Source organism: Cucumis melo, chromosome 2 (assembly GCF_025177605.1).
Source record: "Cucumis melo cultivar AY chromosome 2, USDA_Cmelo_AY_1.0, whole genome shotgun sequence".
Classification (NCBI taxonomy): Eukaryota; Viridiplantae; Streptophyta; class Magnoliopsida; order Cucurbitales; family Cucurbitaceae; genus Cucumis; species Cucumis melo.
In genome coordinates this window covers 25,467,891-25,482,793 of record NC_066858.1, presented here as the reverse complement: position 1 = coordinate 25,482,793, position 14,903 = coordinate 25,467,891, and the positions used below count along the sequence as shown (strand labels likewise).

Here is a 14,903-nt window from a genome sequence, read left to right as displayed (position 1 = left end):
AATTTTAAGTTAGTAGTGATTTTTAGTATGTTTACTTTTAAATTTGTAACATTTTAGTCTCTAAATTTTATTAAATATCTATTTAGTTCTCATATTCTACCATTTTTGTAACGATTTAATCTCTATTTATAATAAATACTACTGAAATTTAATAAAAAAATTTGCACATAGATGATTGTATTAATCATTAAGCTTCAAGAATTTCTTTTAAAAGAAAAAAAAAAGGTTAAAGTTTGTTTATAAATTATATAAAAAAAAAAAAGACGAAGTTGTTTCCTAACCAAAATTGACAATTAAGTTTAATGAAATTTTTTACAACAAAATAAAACTAGATTGCTACGAAATTTAAAAGTATAAGTCTAAATTGTTACATTTGAAAAATCAGAATTACATTATTATAAATTTTTATTATTCTCAACATTTGTAAAAAGGACATATATATATATATATATATATATACAACAAATTAAAGGGCATGTATAAAATTGGTAAAGAAAATGATAGTGTTTATGATTACTTAAGGAATGAATTATTGTTGAGTATTAAATGGGTATTGTGTTCTTATGAGTCCAAACCACAAGATTTTAATAACTCATGTGGTCCTCAAGAGTGACAAACCCTAAACTCACATTTACTAAGCAACACAATAACTACACATTTCCATTAATGTTGTTCCCCCACACTATATAATAATTCTAAATAATGTTGTCAATACTAAATATTTTTTCCTAGTTCAATACTCTTCTGAGAATAATTTAGACGGTATCAAACTTTAGTATAGTATTTAGTGTCTTATCCACTGAATTGCACTTTGGATAGTAAATAATCATGAAACTTCATTCTTATTCTAAGAGAGTTCGAGAAAATTGTCGCATAGATAAAGTATGAGATTATAAAGATCGGGAAAAAGGAAGAAAAAGTTTTGAGCAATTGAGATGCATTTGATTATATTCCTTCCATCCCCCAAAACCAATATTTGATAGCACAATCTTGATTGGAATAATGCACATTTTTTAAAGTGTTGAAAATAATCTTTATATTTGGCCCCCGAGCCCCAACCTTTGGGATCTCAACGACGCGAAAAATTTGAACACGGAGAGAATAAGAGTGATGTATAATATCACGACACTGTGAAATTTATCCTAAAACTTTGTTATCGCTAGTCAACCGTAGTAAACTATAGTCCTCTACAAAAAAGTTCACTACGTCACAAATTATTACAACCATATAAAATTCTCTTTTTTATAACACCCACATCTATTATTATGACAAAACTATATCGTAGCAATGGTAAATAATATCATTTCATTATCGAAATAGTAGGAAGTATATAGTCAGCAGAATCTTTTGTGGATGTTTAAGACAAAAAGTGGAGCAGTGAAATTCATTTATTTACAAAACCTCGAGAGTTCCTAAAGATATAGGATTAACGTTTTTTTAGTAGTGAAACTTATAAGCTCTTTGGCACAAACTAAGTTGTTTAGCTTTTGGACTAACTAAGGCGAAACTAAAACATATATGGTCACCTTATCATAGTCTTCATTTTTCACTGCCATGGAATTTCTTGTTCTTCTTTGTTGCAGCTTTTAAACCAACTTTTCAACCCTTCATTTTCCTTTCACTTTCTCTTTACTTTTACTTAGTAGACTGTCTCTGCATTGTACACAGGAAATCAAATTCAAAGGTACAGCAGAATCTCTATCTCTATCTCTCTCCAATAATGGATGATAACAATATAAACCCAATCATTCTCTGTTTTACAATTCATCCACAATTATATATATATATATATATTGGATAAGTTCATTCATATCTTTCTTTTGCCAGCCAAAATTCATATGTGTTCATATATTTATAAGAAACTAAACCAACCCCACAAATTTAATTCTTCCAACATTTACATAATACTATAATACATACAACAATCTTTAATCAATCACTATCATTTCATTAGTCCCAAGAACAATTACAGAAAGAAAAGAAGAGTGAAATGACATTGAAAATTAATCAACCAACAAAAAAAAGTGGTGGCTGTTCTTTCTTTTAAATGATTAAGAAAAAGCAAATACCTTCATTTAAGTTTATGGGTAACCCCTCTCTCACTATCAACAATCTGAGTGTTAATTAATTTTTTCTTCAAAGTGAAAAGTGAAAGAAAAAATAATAATAAAAAACAGGACCAAAAGGAATTTCTTTTTTTCTTTTTTTTTTTTCTTTTTTTTTTTCTTTTTCTTCTCTCTTTTTTGGGATGAAAAAAACAACCATATGGAGGAAGAAATTTTACATTTCATATGTGATGAAAGATTCCAAAACTTCCTGCTCTTTCATTTTCTGACATTGACATTAAAGGATGATAGCTTCCAAAAGTTGCTGAATTTATTTGATTTTGAATGATCTTTGATTCTTCAACAGAAGAACTTCCTTTGAATTCCAAGTTCTTCATTTGATTTGTTTGAAACTCTAACAAATTCTCGAGCTTGTTCTCAGATTCCCATGAAAATCCACCTCCATTGTTGTTGCTGTTGTTGTTGTTTTCACCTGGATTATTGTTCATATGATACCCTGAATAATTACTCACTACTGAACTATTATTACTTGAGCTTTCTTTCACTTCATTCATAAAAAATGAAGTCAACCCAGATGCTGAATTCTCAGAAAAATCTGTTCTTGACATGTTCCCATGTTCACAACTTGAATAACTTCCCATCCCAATACTTGAATTTGAATAGAAAAAGTTTTGATCATATGATCTGATATTGGAATTGTATTGTGCTGATGCAAATTGTGAATTGTTATTGTACTCACCGTTTAAGTAAGAGCTGAGAGAATCAAATTCAATCTTGTTAACAAAATGCTGTGATGATTCTTCGTTGATCTTGGAAATATTTCCATGAAGATGATGATGATGATGATGATGAATAGCTTCCATTTTTGGCTTCTCGTTATTATAAGTACTGTTCTTCTTCTCATCTTTAATGGCTTCCATGTTTTCCTCCAATGGCTTGTGAGTTGCTGGATCAATTCCTTGCTTCATCAGCTTCTTTTTCAAACATGAATTCCAAAAATTCTTTATCTCATTGTCTGTTCTTCCTGGCAATTGAGCTGCTATCTGAGCCCACCTACACAAAACCCAAATAAAAAATCTTCAAAAACAGAGAGCAAAACAAAACCATTTCTGGCTTCTCAATTCAAATTCAAACCCAAATTCACCTGTTTCCCAAAACTTCATGGAGACTGATAATTAAATCCTCTTCTTGTTGTGAAAACATTCCTCTCTTCAAATCAGGTCTCAAGTAGTTTATCCATCTTAGCCTACAACTTTTCCCACATCTTTCCAAACCTACAACACACCACCAATCAAACAGTAAACAACAACAACAACAAAAACAGAGAGAATAAATACATTAAACATGGTGCAATTGCTCTGTTTCTTCCTTTCTCGTCTTACCGGCGAGCTTGGGGACGGAACTCCAACACCCGACCCCGAAAGTTGTAATGTAATTGAAGAGCTTCTCATCTTCTTCAGGGGACCATAGACCTTTGCGGAGTTTAGGCTTCAAGCAACAAGAATTGCGTCCCATCAAAAATTCAAAGAAAAACAGAGAATGAAAGAATTTGATTTGGTTTTTCAAGTAAACAGGAGAGAGAGAGAGAGAGAGAGATAGAGTTGGTGATTTATTAAGAAAGGGATGTGAATTGAAATGGAATCATATATATATATATATATATAATTTAAAAAAGAAGAAGAACAAATTGGCTAAATCACTAATAGTAATCTCATAATTTATGGATTAAAAATCATACTTAGAGTTGAAGTTAGATCACTCATAACAGAAACAAAAAAGCAATCAAGTGGTTTTTACGCAAATCCCTCTCTTACTTTTGTTCATTGTCACACTTTGGTTTCTTTTCTAAGATATCTTTTTCCATCTCTTAATGTTTTTTCTTTGCCCCTTCTAAATTATTTCTTATCAAACTACACCCAACTCTAATCAACCCCTTAATCTTTCTTAATCCGCTCATCGTTCGTCACACCTCTCGAACTATATTAACTTGAACACAATTCAAATAGTTTAAACGTCATTTATCTTATAAATCAAAACCTTAGTGGAAGTAGGAAGAAAGTTGTGTTATTGAAAATAAATATCTTACAAGTTGGCCTATTATATATATATATATATATATTCCTAATGTTATATTTAATTAGAGATTTTTAAAACTAATGTAATTAAAAAAATGAACTATATATGATGATTAGAGACTAATGATGTTTTGACCACGTAGTTGTTCTAAATTTGTTAGTATTTTTGTTCATTAATGGATACATCATTATATATATCCACAAACTTCAAATTCAAACCTTACTAATAGGTTTAAGTATCGAACCAAATAATAATTAGATTAAATTGTAAAAGTGCAATTAAAACTTCATAATTACAAAAATTGGTAGTGGATTGGAATAAAAGATAAAAATAACTTGGTGAATAAATTTTTTGAAACTATGGTCAATTTAGTAAAAATCCAAATCATTCCTGACTATGAAGAAGTACAAACCGATCAATCAACGATATATCAATCAGTTTAAATTTTTAAAATTTTAAGAAAATTTGTCACTCAAATCAACATCGATCGAATTTCTTTCTTATTTCATCACTTTCAATTCGATTTATTTTGATAAGTCGACTCATTCTGATTAATAATCTTTACAAATGAACATTAGTAGGAGAGAATAAGAAAATGTATTTTTTTTGCCTTTTTCTTCTCTATTTCCTATGAATGATGACCCGCCGACATGTCGTCCGAGAGTCAAAGATGGATGAATAGAAGAAGCGACGACAGTGAAACAAGGCATGAAGGGATAAAAGGAGTCGTCAATGCGTGACAGCTAATATTAGCATTGAAATAAACATTTTCAAAACACGTTTTTTTGTTTAATTATTATTTTTCTTAAAATTTTCTAAAAAATTAAACTCTCTCTCTCTCTCTCTCTCTCTCTCTCTATATATATATATATATATATGAAATTATCAATTATGGTATGGAGCCAGCCGACACTATTACATCAAGCAATCCTTGGCCCCACCCCTTCTCTAATATTTTTCAATTTCACTTCCAACATTAAACAAAGCTTTTACATACTTTATTCTACCCTAATTTAATATAAATATATACACACACACCCACTAAGTTTTCGATACATTTTTATTAGGAGTCTTCACGGTTCGGTTATAAATCATTCCATGCTATAGGTATATGTATCTATAATCTCTCCTACATGATCGTTTTAACTTTTTATATGATCGTTCAACCTCTTATACAATCGTTTAGCTTTCTATACATATGTTTACTCTTGTACACAATTGTTTAGCATTTAAACGATCGTAATCGTTTATCCCGATCTTACACTATCGTTTAGCTTTTCTCTATGATCGTTCAACCTTTTACACGATCGTAAACCCTCTTACGATTCAGTTCAATTCTCAACCTTTTTTTTTTTTTGAACCCCCTAATTTTCATTGTCGTTTTTTTTAGTATAACAGAGCTAAAGGGGTACCGCAAATCTCTTTATTATTACGAACATAATTGTATGTGTGAGTTAATTAAGTTAAACGTGTTTTTTGATAATTTTTTTTAGTGAATATTCAAATTTATTTACAGAAATTGTAATATGTTCAACAATGATCTATTGATTTAGGTGTAAAAGGGAAAACATAGAGATTAAGTTTTAAATTTCTATATTAATCAGTGTTGTGTCTTGTAAAAGGGCCAAAGTATGATTGGGACTTCGTTTAAATTAAGTTATTGTAACTAAATTTGAGTCTATGTTATTTAGATTGACAATTTCTAAGCAAAGTATGAAACTCTTTAGTAAATAGAAATTGTTTTTTTACTCTATTTTTTTCGTGAAGAATTTAAGACGATTGACGTAACGTTGATGTAATCATGAGATCAAAACAAAAACTCGACAAATGTAGGTGAGTTTTATTAATTTTTATAAAATTATTTACTATGTTCTACAATGTTTTTCACTTTTGTAAGAAGTCAAACTGTTTTATTTGATCAATTTAAAAAGTAAAACAATACATGATCTAAAAGATTATCTTCGTCTACCTTATAAGTCTTGTTAATTTTGAATAAAAAGTCATATACATTAATCATCAACCCTAAACCCTACCACTATTCTTTTATTTATATATATATATATATATATATATATATATATATATATATATATATATATATATATATAGACACACACACATATGGAGATAGAAGGAAAAAAAAAGTTTTAATCTAATTTTAATCGATAATAAATTTAGTTTCTAAACTTTTGTCTATTTTGACCATTAACAACTTAAAAATTTATCGGTTAGAATTTTGCAAACTTTCAATACATATTTTAGATGCTAATTAACATGTTAATATCTATATCCAACGTGGTATTATCTATTTATTCCCAACTAATTAAAAATTTGTAATTTTTGGAACGGATTATTTGAACTACTACCTTGTATAATAAATAAATTTTTATTGTTTTTCAAATGTTATGAACCCTTATCGATTATATCTCTATATGATATACTTAGCTTATAATCAGACTTTTTGATCGATTGTTATATCTTATAAATAAATTTGATTCCGATGTATTCATACTAATTTTTCTTGCAAAATAGACTATATGTATATAACAAAAATTAAATATGATACTTAATTGTGTTGAATAGGGTTACTAAAACAGGGGGTGTGACACGGTCCACGTGGCAAGAAATACGGAGGAATAGTATGAAGGAAGAAGAAGTGTACACCTGGCGGTACAAAAAGTAATGAAATAGTATTCTTCACCCACGACGAAGCTTCAAACGCAATGATTGGTTGGAGGTTCAATGTGATGGGCTCTAAAGCTGCCACGTGGTTACATATAAAACATAATAAAAGAAAAATCTCTCTCTCTCTCTCTCTCTCTCTATCTCTCTATTCATTCAGCACTTAGTGAGTGTACGGCCGCCCCCTCCCCAATTACTGCCCTCTACACTCTTCTGTCGGTCTTTTCCTTAGCAATCATTCCCTCCTCATCCCTCTTCTCCCCTCTCTCCCAATCCATACATTTTCCCAAATCACTTTTCTTTTAATGAAAAACAACTTCTCTATTTTATATTATTCGCAAGAACGTTAGAATAACTCGAATCTAATTTTCCTCTCATCGCACGATTTCTACTTAACCACTTTAGGATGATCGAACTCTTTTGGCTTTGGCTTTGATTACTTTTATTTTATATATGTGTAAGAGATAGGTCTATGGTCATTGAAAATCAGTTAATCATTTTAATGATCTCTAATAATTTAGTGCTCATGTTCTAACGTGTACTGGAATATTATTTCTCGAACTAAGTTGTATCGAATAATGTCAAACTTCCTCAGCACAATATTGCTGGAGATTTTTGGATTGGTGCACCTTTAAAAATATTCATCGAACTCTGAACTCGCTGTGTCTAATAAATTTTCTTTTCACCTATAAAACATTCTTTAGACCTACTAAAATTTATTGAGCTTAAAATGGGAAAGTCAGTGATGTTTGTTCTATTACGTTGAGAATTCCTATTAAAAAGATTAGAATACATCACAACTTTTATAAATATCAGTCATGTGTCTCGTTTGTTGATTAATTTTGAGTTTGGAACATCATCGTCTTTCTAATACGTTTTGTTGCTCCATACATTATGACATGTAATGCACGGAGTAACCAACATATCGTCTTTAGTGTTTGACTTGAATTAAAGACACTTTCCGTCCATCCTCGTTGTTGTTTGTAACATTTGAAAAAAAAAACCATATTTACAAAAAAACTAAAAACTAAAAAAAGAGGAACCAATTAAATATAAATTCAAAAACATATTAGTAAATATTAACGATAGTATTAGGAAAAAAGAAAAAGAAAAATCTTATAAAATTAAGAATTTCCATACTATTCTCTCGTTTTAATAAATAAATATTGAAGGACAATGGGGCCACGAAAATCTTGGATCACACGTGAAAATTAACTTTGTCTAAGTGAAATAAATAGACAACATTATTATTATTATTTTGTCGTTGACGAAATATATGAACCCATATAATTATATAATACAATACATTATACATTATATTATTTCATTCTTCTAGCTAAGTAGAGATAAAAGAAAAAATATTATTATCATGATTTTGAAGTTCAATTTTATGATGTGATATTACTTTTTAAAGAATATGTAATAGGCTTTGAATTTGAATTCAATGAATCATTGTTTAACATAATTAATCAATTAAAAAGTTCTATCACTCATAAAAGGCATATCATGATTATTATTATTGATTAGTCTTTTCTTTTGTTATTATATAATTTCCATTGGAATTATTTCAATTTCTTTTTCAAAATTAATTAATTTTTAATGCTTAAAATAGTTTATTTTGGTCTTTAGGTTCTAAATTAATTAATTAATTAATTTCAATTGTACTTTTTTTTAAAAAAAAAAATATCTCTCCAATTTGTAGTAATATTCTTTGGACAAAAACATTGTTTAAATTTTTTTTAGCCTAATAAACCCTAAACTCTAAACTCTAAAAGATTAAGATTATTTTGGATTTTGATTGGAGGGTTTTGAGTTTTGAGTCGACTAATCGAGTTTGTGGAGTTTTACCAAAGCAAAAAAGATTGAGTTGAGACCTCGCTGTTGTCGGTACTCTATAATCGTTGAGAGATACACTCATTCTGGCAAACAAATCATCCAGAAGCCAAAACATTACTAGAGGTTAAAATTTAGGATTTATTAAAAGTAAAAGAATTGGATAATTGAAGAATTGTAGTACAAGGAATATAATTAAATAACTTCTAATGTATAGTGATATGATCAAATCACAATTGTATTTTAACCTACGTTTTTTCTAAAAGCAGTATTCAATCGAAAAAAGTTCAAAACTGAGATGATGATCAATGTGATTAACGAAGTAGTAATATATGCTATATTAAAATACATATTAGAGATGGAGAGATTTTTTTTAAAGATATTCTATGATCTTTAGTAATATATCTTAATCATATAATTGGTGTAAGCTAACTTAAAAAATGGGTTATTAACAAAGGTAGTTTGAAAACACTTTATTAAGGTTGAATTGATTTTTGAATAATATAAAGATATATTCCAAGGACCCTTTTAGTCTGTAAACTAATCCCCACATTTTTCCATCAAAGTCAAAAAAGTTCAATTACCTTTGCCTTCACAACCAAATACCCTTATGTTTCAAATCACTCAAAAGCTTTCTTTTTTCTTCTTTTTTTTTTTCCAAAGAAAAAAAATCATGTTCCCTTTTGTTTTTCCTCAAAATCTTCCCAACATTATTTCCATAATTACTTTTATCTTTTGGTTAAAAAGAAAAGTATGAACGGGAGGTGAAGAGATTATTTGAACGAAAGACTTCTTGATCCTTACAATATCAGTGTTGAGCTGAACTCTTATTAACATGGTTGGTTACTGTTACTTGTTAGATTCACAAACATGACTACCTTTGTGAGTAACATTTTCTAGTTTAGTTTTGGAGTTGTGTTGATTTTATTTCTCCTATAAATTTTGAGATAAACTTGTTGAAATTACAAGTTAATTATTAAAATGGACCGATAGGATAAAAATAGTGTAAACGTAGAAGTAATCAGTTGTTATAATTCCTTATGACAATTATGATTAGTAAAGACAGATATCAAATATATCTTGACATTCAATTTATAAATGGTAGTTGTTGGCAGAGATACTAGCACGAGTTTGTTGTTATTGGTTTTCTCGTGGACTTGATCAATCGTTTGTCCACTCTTTTGGTTTGGTCTTGCTTTTAAAGCTAACATGTGTCAGTTATGTTTCTTGCATTCGTATATTGTCAAGCCTACCACACTTTGAAATCGAGCATGCTCATGGACTCAAATTTATTTGGAGGAATCATCTATAGTAGTTATCGTATAGAGATTGCAAACTCTTTTAGAAACCATAGAAAACTCTGTACGTACTTTATCAACAATAAACTCCTGTTACTAATATGATTTAGTACTGATAGATTTTAAAAGTTGAATATAAACTTCACTATATTTTTTGTACTACTAGTAAACAACCGTGCATCACACGTGAAAATCACACACACAGAAAAATTATAGTTTTAACTTAACTTTATAAAATTGAACAAGTCATTTCAACTTTTTGATATTTATACCCTTTTTATATTCACATCGTAATGTATGGAAAATGAACAGTAAATTTAGAAATATCATAATATACTATCTCAAAATATTTATTTTTATTTTAATTATAATTTGAGATGAAATTGTACTTTTTTAATGCAAATGTAAAATTGAATACTTCAGCCATATAGGCATGCATCGTCACTATAAAAACAAAGGATTTAATACAATAAATATCATAAATATATTATAATTTTTTTTGCTAAAAAATGTCATTAAGTAAATCATTAATTAGTACTTGAACAACTTAATTCTTATTATATCATAACCTTTTAAATGATTTTGTAGGTAAAAAATTAAAGGAAAGACTTTAATATTTCTCATACTTTATACATTTTATTACCTTTATATATACTTAATCAATTCAAACAATATTTACATTGTTTGAACAAAATTAAAGTATAAGTCACTCAACAATTTCATCAATAAAATAGCTTTAATAAAAAAATTAAATGAAGAAAAAAACATGAACAAAATTCCCATGATGACATTAAAAAAAATATTCTCAATATTACATGATTACATAAAGAGCATATATATATAAATGTCAAAAGTTGGTGGTTTAAGTTTCCCAAACTTTTGTTGTGTACCAAAAAGAAACCTATGAATGAAGGAATATACAAAAGTATACTGGTATAAAAAAAATTAAAACATGATTTAATTTCTTCTTCATCCTTAGCATTCTATGGTGACTTGTGAACATGAATGAAAAAAATGAGATATTTATATCCAAAAATTTGAAAATGAAGAATTTAAAAGGTTGAAAGAGATACAAAAGAGTTAATATAAGAGAAAAAAATGTGAATAGTTGGGAGATAGAAGATTAAGGGAGGGAGGAATATGAATAGATTTGAATAAATTTAAATGACATAATTAATTAAAGAGAAAAATTTTAAATTTTGAGAAAAGTTATAATAAAGAAATGAAAAATAAAAAAAATATTTTAACTTAAACAAACATTAAAAGTAATAATGAAAATGACAACAAATATTAAGTCACGTAAATGACAAAATTGTCAAAACTAAAATAAGTTACAATAGAAGGATAAAATGAGGCTAAAAAATTTCTTTCCTTACATCTTTATATATACCATAGATATTTGAAGGCAATATTTTATTATTAGTGAAGCTGGAGCCCTAATCCCTTTACCTTGAGGAGGCCCATTAGATAAAGAGTCATTATTGGGCTGATCAAACACAACAATAGTCCAGAAAACATGGGCCGAGTTCGGGCTTTGAACGTGTGAAAAGGCCCATACATAAACTGCCTATTTGTTCTTTAAACCATTCTCTCCACGCCCGTTGTCTTACTCTTACTCCATTGGTTTTTGGCTGTTGGATTCTTCTTCTTCAGTTTCTCGTGTTTTTCGATTTTTTACTTCGATTTGCAACCGGGAGTCGTCGATTGGGCGGCGGTAAAGTGACGTTGGAAATGTCCGATGACATTCACGGCGGCGCTTCACTTCCATCAGGTCCCGATGGTCGGAAACGCCGTGTGACCTACTTCTACGAGCCCACAATTGGCGATTACTATTACGGCCAAGGCCATCCGATGAAACCTCACCGTATCCGCATGGCCCATAATCTCATCGTTCACTACGGTCTTCACCGTCGGATGGAGATCAACCGGCCATACCCTGCTGGTACTGAGGATATTCGGAGGTTTCACTCCGATGACTATGTCGATTTCCTCGCCTCCGTCAGCCCGGAAACGCTGTCGGATCACGCTTTCTCTCGCCATCTCAAGCGCTTTAATGTTGGCGAGGACTGCCCTGTTTTTGATGGCTTATTTGGCTTCTGCCAAGCCTCTGCTGGAGGCTCCATTGGTGCTGCCGTCAAGCTCAATCGCGGCGATGCTGATATTGCTATCAATTGGGCTGGTGGACTTCATCATGCTAAGAAGTCTGAGGCCTCCGGTTTCTGTTACGTCAATGATATTGTATTGGGTATTCTTGAGCTGCTGAAGTATCACAAGGTAATTTTCTTAAGAAGAATAATTGTATTCTTTTAATGTTATAGGTTTGACCAATTGTGCTGGATACTTTATTAAGTTTGAGTATGACTGATTATTTGCAACGTGGGACTTAACGTGAATTGCCCGACTGGAAAATTCTACTTGAAGTAGAGGTTTCTTCCTTGTTCTGCATTACAAATGAAGATTTTTTGTTTGCTGGATTACACATTCATTATCTTTTATTCTTTTGCTATTTTTGTACTGTGATTTTTTGCTCTACCTTAATTATGTTGGCTTCTCGGGTCCGGGAATGGGGTTACATTGAGCATGCAGTTCTGAGAACATTTCTCCTCAATCTCTTAGCCCAATGCATTGGATTGTCCTGTTATAGCCTTAGCTATGCTTCATTCTCTAAGCTACTCGATATCATTGTGCAGCGTGTACTATATATTGACATTGATGTTCATCATGGTGATGGCGTGGAGGAGGCATTTTACACTACTGACAGAGTAATGACGGTTTCTTTTCATAAATTTGGGGATTTCTTTCCAGGGACTGGGCACATTAAGGATGTTGGAGTAGGGACTGGTAAAAACTATGCCCTTAATGTCCCCTTAAATGATGGAATGGACGATGACAGTTTTCGTGGTCTGTTTAGGCCACTTATTCAAAAAGTTATGGAGGTGTATCAGCCAGATGCAGTAGTACTCCAGTGTGGAGCTGATTCATTGTCTGGTGATAGGTTGGGGTGCTTCAACCTATCTGTAAAGGGCCATGCAGATTGTCTTCGTTTCTTGAGATCATTTAATGTTCCTTTAATGGTATTAGGTGGAGGAGGATACACAATCCGCAATGTTGCTCGCTGCTGGTGTTATGAGGTTTCTTTCTCTTCCTTTGTCCATGTATATTTAATTTTACCTTGTAGGATTAGGATGCATCCTTACAAGTTTGCGTTTGTGGGGATTTCTCTCAACAGACAGCAGTTGCTGTTGGAGTTGAACCAGACAATAAATTGCCTTACAACGAGTATTTTGAGTATTTTGGACCTGATTACGCGCTTCACATAGAACCATCAAACATGGAGAATCTAAATTCACCTAAAGATATGGAAAAGATAAGGTGACTTTTGATTAATTGTTCATTTTGTAGCATTTGGACATTGTAAATTTAGTTTCTTTTGTTGTTGATAATCTTAGTAGAAACGCTCCTTTCTAAAACACAATCAATAATCATATCAGAGAAATGTTCCAAATGCTTGTGTGGTTTGAAATTTAATGTGCGTAGTTGTAGTCGTTAACATTGGCATTGTTCCATAAAGCATAACTCATATCTACAAGACTGGATTGTTTGATGCTGTCTTGTTCATTCAACAAATGGCAATTACGTAGTGGGTTTTAAGAACTGTTATTGTTCGATGCTGTCTGACTGAAAATCTAATATAGACAAGTTGCCTCCTCATTTCTTCTTCTAGGAACACCCTGCTGGAGCAACTCTCTAGACTCCCACATGCACCCAGTGTACCTTTCCAGATGACTCCCTCGTCTGAAGTTCCGGAAGAGGTTTCTAAAGACCTACACCATAATTTTTACTTTTAGTTATTTCTACTATTATAATACCCTGTACACTGCTTCATAACACTATGTAGCGCTTTATTCTCTTGATATCATGTTGGTTTATTTGGTTGTAAGGTTGAAGAGAACATTGAACGTAGACCCAAACGCCGTATCTGGAATGGTGAGGATTATGATTCTGATTCTGAAGAAAACCGAAAGCGACCAAATATTAGTGAAGGAACTGGTGTAAATAATCTTATGAGGTAAAGAAGAAGCCTTAAAGCTTTTCTTTCTTGTACATTTTTCTTGTCGCACCAAACATTGCCTTGGGAGGATAAGCGTTTCTTACCATTAGATATTAAATTTCAAAGATAGATATATCTTGAGCTGATCTTGAGCTTAGGTTAAACTACTGAATATCAAGTACATATTATGTAGGGACGTAGTAGATGACATGGAGGAAGATAAAAACATGGGCCATCGATGTTGTTGACACATAAAAACCCATGGTCAGTGTAGAGTTCTTGACGACCTTGAAGTTAACAAATTTCGATAAGAAACACCTAGGATCAAGCCATACTTTTTAGAACCTGGGCTTCGTCTTTTGATTCAGCCCCGGAATTCGGAACATACGGATCGATCTTTTGTTTCAAGGCTTTTCTGTTTTCAACAATATGTACACAAGAAATACGCTGTAAACAGGAATGATGAACATTTACATCGAAGACTTTTGTACCAATATTTTGATGTAGTTGATTTGAGCCTGATGAGATCTTCTCTGGCATGTATGAACTTAATAGTTCGTCATTAAAACTTCACATCATGTTACATCTGTAACTTTGGTATTTCTACATTGGTTGGAAGGTTAGTCGACGTTCAAGCTTAATCTAGGACTATAATAATCCTCTTTTTACTATAGTAAATATTATCTATATAACTATTATTTGCTACCGATTTTATTGTTCTATCCTTAATCATTTTTCATGTTTCTTACCATGTTTACTATTTTCTTTTCAAATTAAAATAGTTTAAATCTTAAATATAAATTATTATAAATTAGGATTATTCCAAAATCTTGACTTAAACACATCCAAAACAGCCTTTTTTTTTTTAATCTTTTTTACGGTTTGCGATTTTTTTGT

At 30.7% G+C, this 14,903-nt stretch overlaps 2 protein-coding genes across 5 annotated transcripts; one reads left to right on the top strand and one right to left on the bottom strand.

Moving 5' to 3' along the window:
• Window positions 1-1,279: 1,279 nt before the first annotated feature.
• On the bottom strand, window positions 1,280-3,928 carry LOC103502379 (transcription factor MYB86-like). 4 transcript variants are annotated; one of them, XM_051081135.1, is made up of 4 exons: window positions 3,449-3,671; window positions 3,211-3,340; window positions 2,285-3,119; window positions 1,280-1,653 (listed from the first exon to the last, which is right to left on the bottom strand). In XM_051081135.1, exons 1-3 carry the CDS (start codon window positions 3,579-3,581, stop codon window positions 2,288-2,290), a joined length of 1,095 nt encoding a protein of 364 aa, XP_050937092.1. In that variant the 5' UTR covers window positions 3,582-3,671; the 3' UTR covers window positions 1,280-1,653; window positions 2,285-2,287. The 4 variants fall into 4 exon arrangements, with proteins under 4 accessions (XP_050937092.1, XP_016903203.1, XP_008464522.1 ...); XM_017047714.2 differs by having other exon boundaries at window positions 2,806-3,119; XM_008466300.3 differs by lacking the exon at window positions 1,280-1,653 and having other exon boundaries at window positions 2,071-2,538; window positions 2,806-3,119.
• Window positions 3,929-11,558: 7,630 nt separating this feature from the next.
• On the top strand, window positions 11,559-14,647 carry LOC103502380 (histone deacetylase 6). Its single transcript, XM_008466301.3, has 6 exons — window positions 11,559-12,229; window positions 12,646-13,086; window positions 13,185-13,327; window positions 13,680-13,767; window positions 13,897-14,024; window positions 14,200-14,647. The coding sequence occupies exons 1-6, from the start codon at window positions 11,687-11,689 to the stop codon at window positions 14,252-14,254; spliced, it is 1,398 nt and encodes a 465-aa protein (XP_008464523.1). The 5' UTR covers window positions 11,559-11,686; the 3' UTR covers window positions 14,255-14,647.
• The last annotated feature ends 256 nt before the right edge of the window (window positions 14,648-14,903 follow it).

Coding starts and splice junctions, on each gene's coding strand:
- LOC103502379 (XM_008466299.3), bottom strand. CDS start 3,581: ATGGGACGCAATTCTTGTTGCTTGAAGCCTAAACTCCGCAAAGGTCTA. Junction 3,341..3,448: donor TTCCGTCCCCAAGCTCGCCG/GTAAGACGAGAA, acceptor GGTGTGTTGTAG/GTTTGGAAAGATGTGGGAAA. Junction 3,120..3,210: donor CATGAAGTTTTGGGAAACAG/GTGAATTTGGGT, acceptor GGTTTTGTGTAG/GTGGGCTCAGATAGCAGCTC.
- LOC103502380 (XM_008466301.3), top strand. CDS start 11,687: ATGTCCGATGACATTCACGGCGGCGCTTCACTTCCATCAGGTCCCGAT. Junction 12,230..12,645: donor AGCTGCTGAAGTATCACAAG/GTAATTTTCTTA, acceptor ATCATTGTGCAG/CGTGTACTATATATTGACAT. Junction 13,768..13,896: donor CGTCTGAAGTTCCGGAAGAG/GTTTCTAAAGAC, acceptor TTTGGTTGTAAG/GTTGAAGAGAACATTGAACG.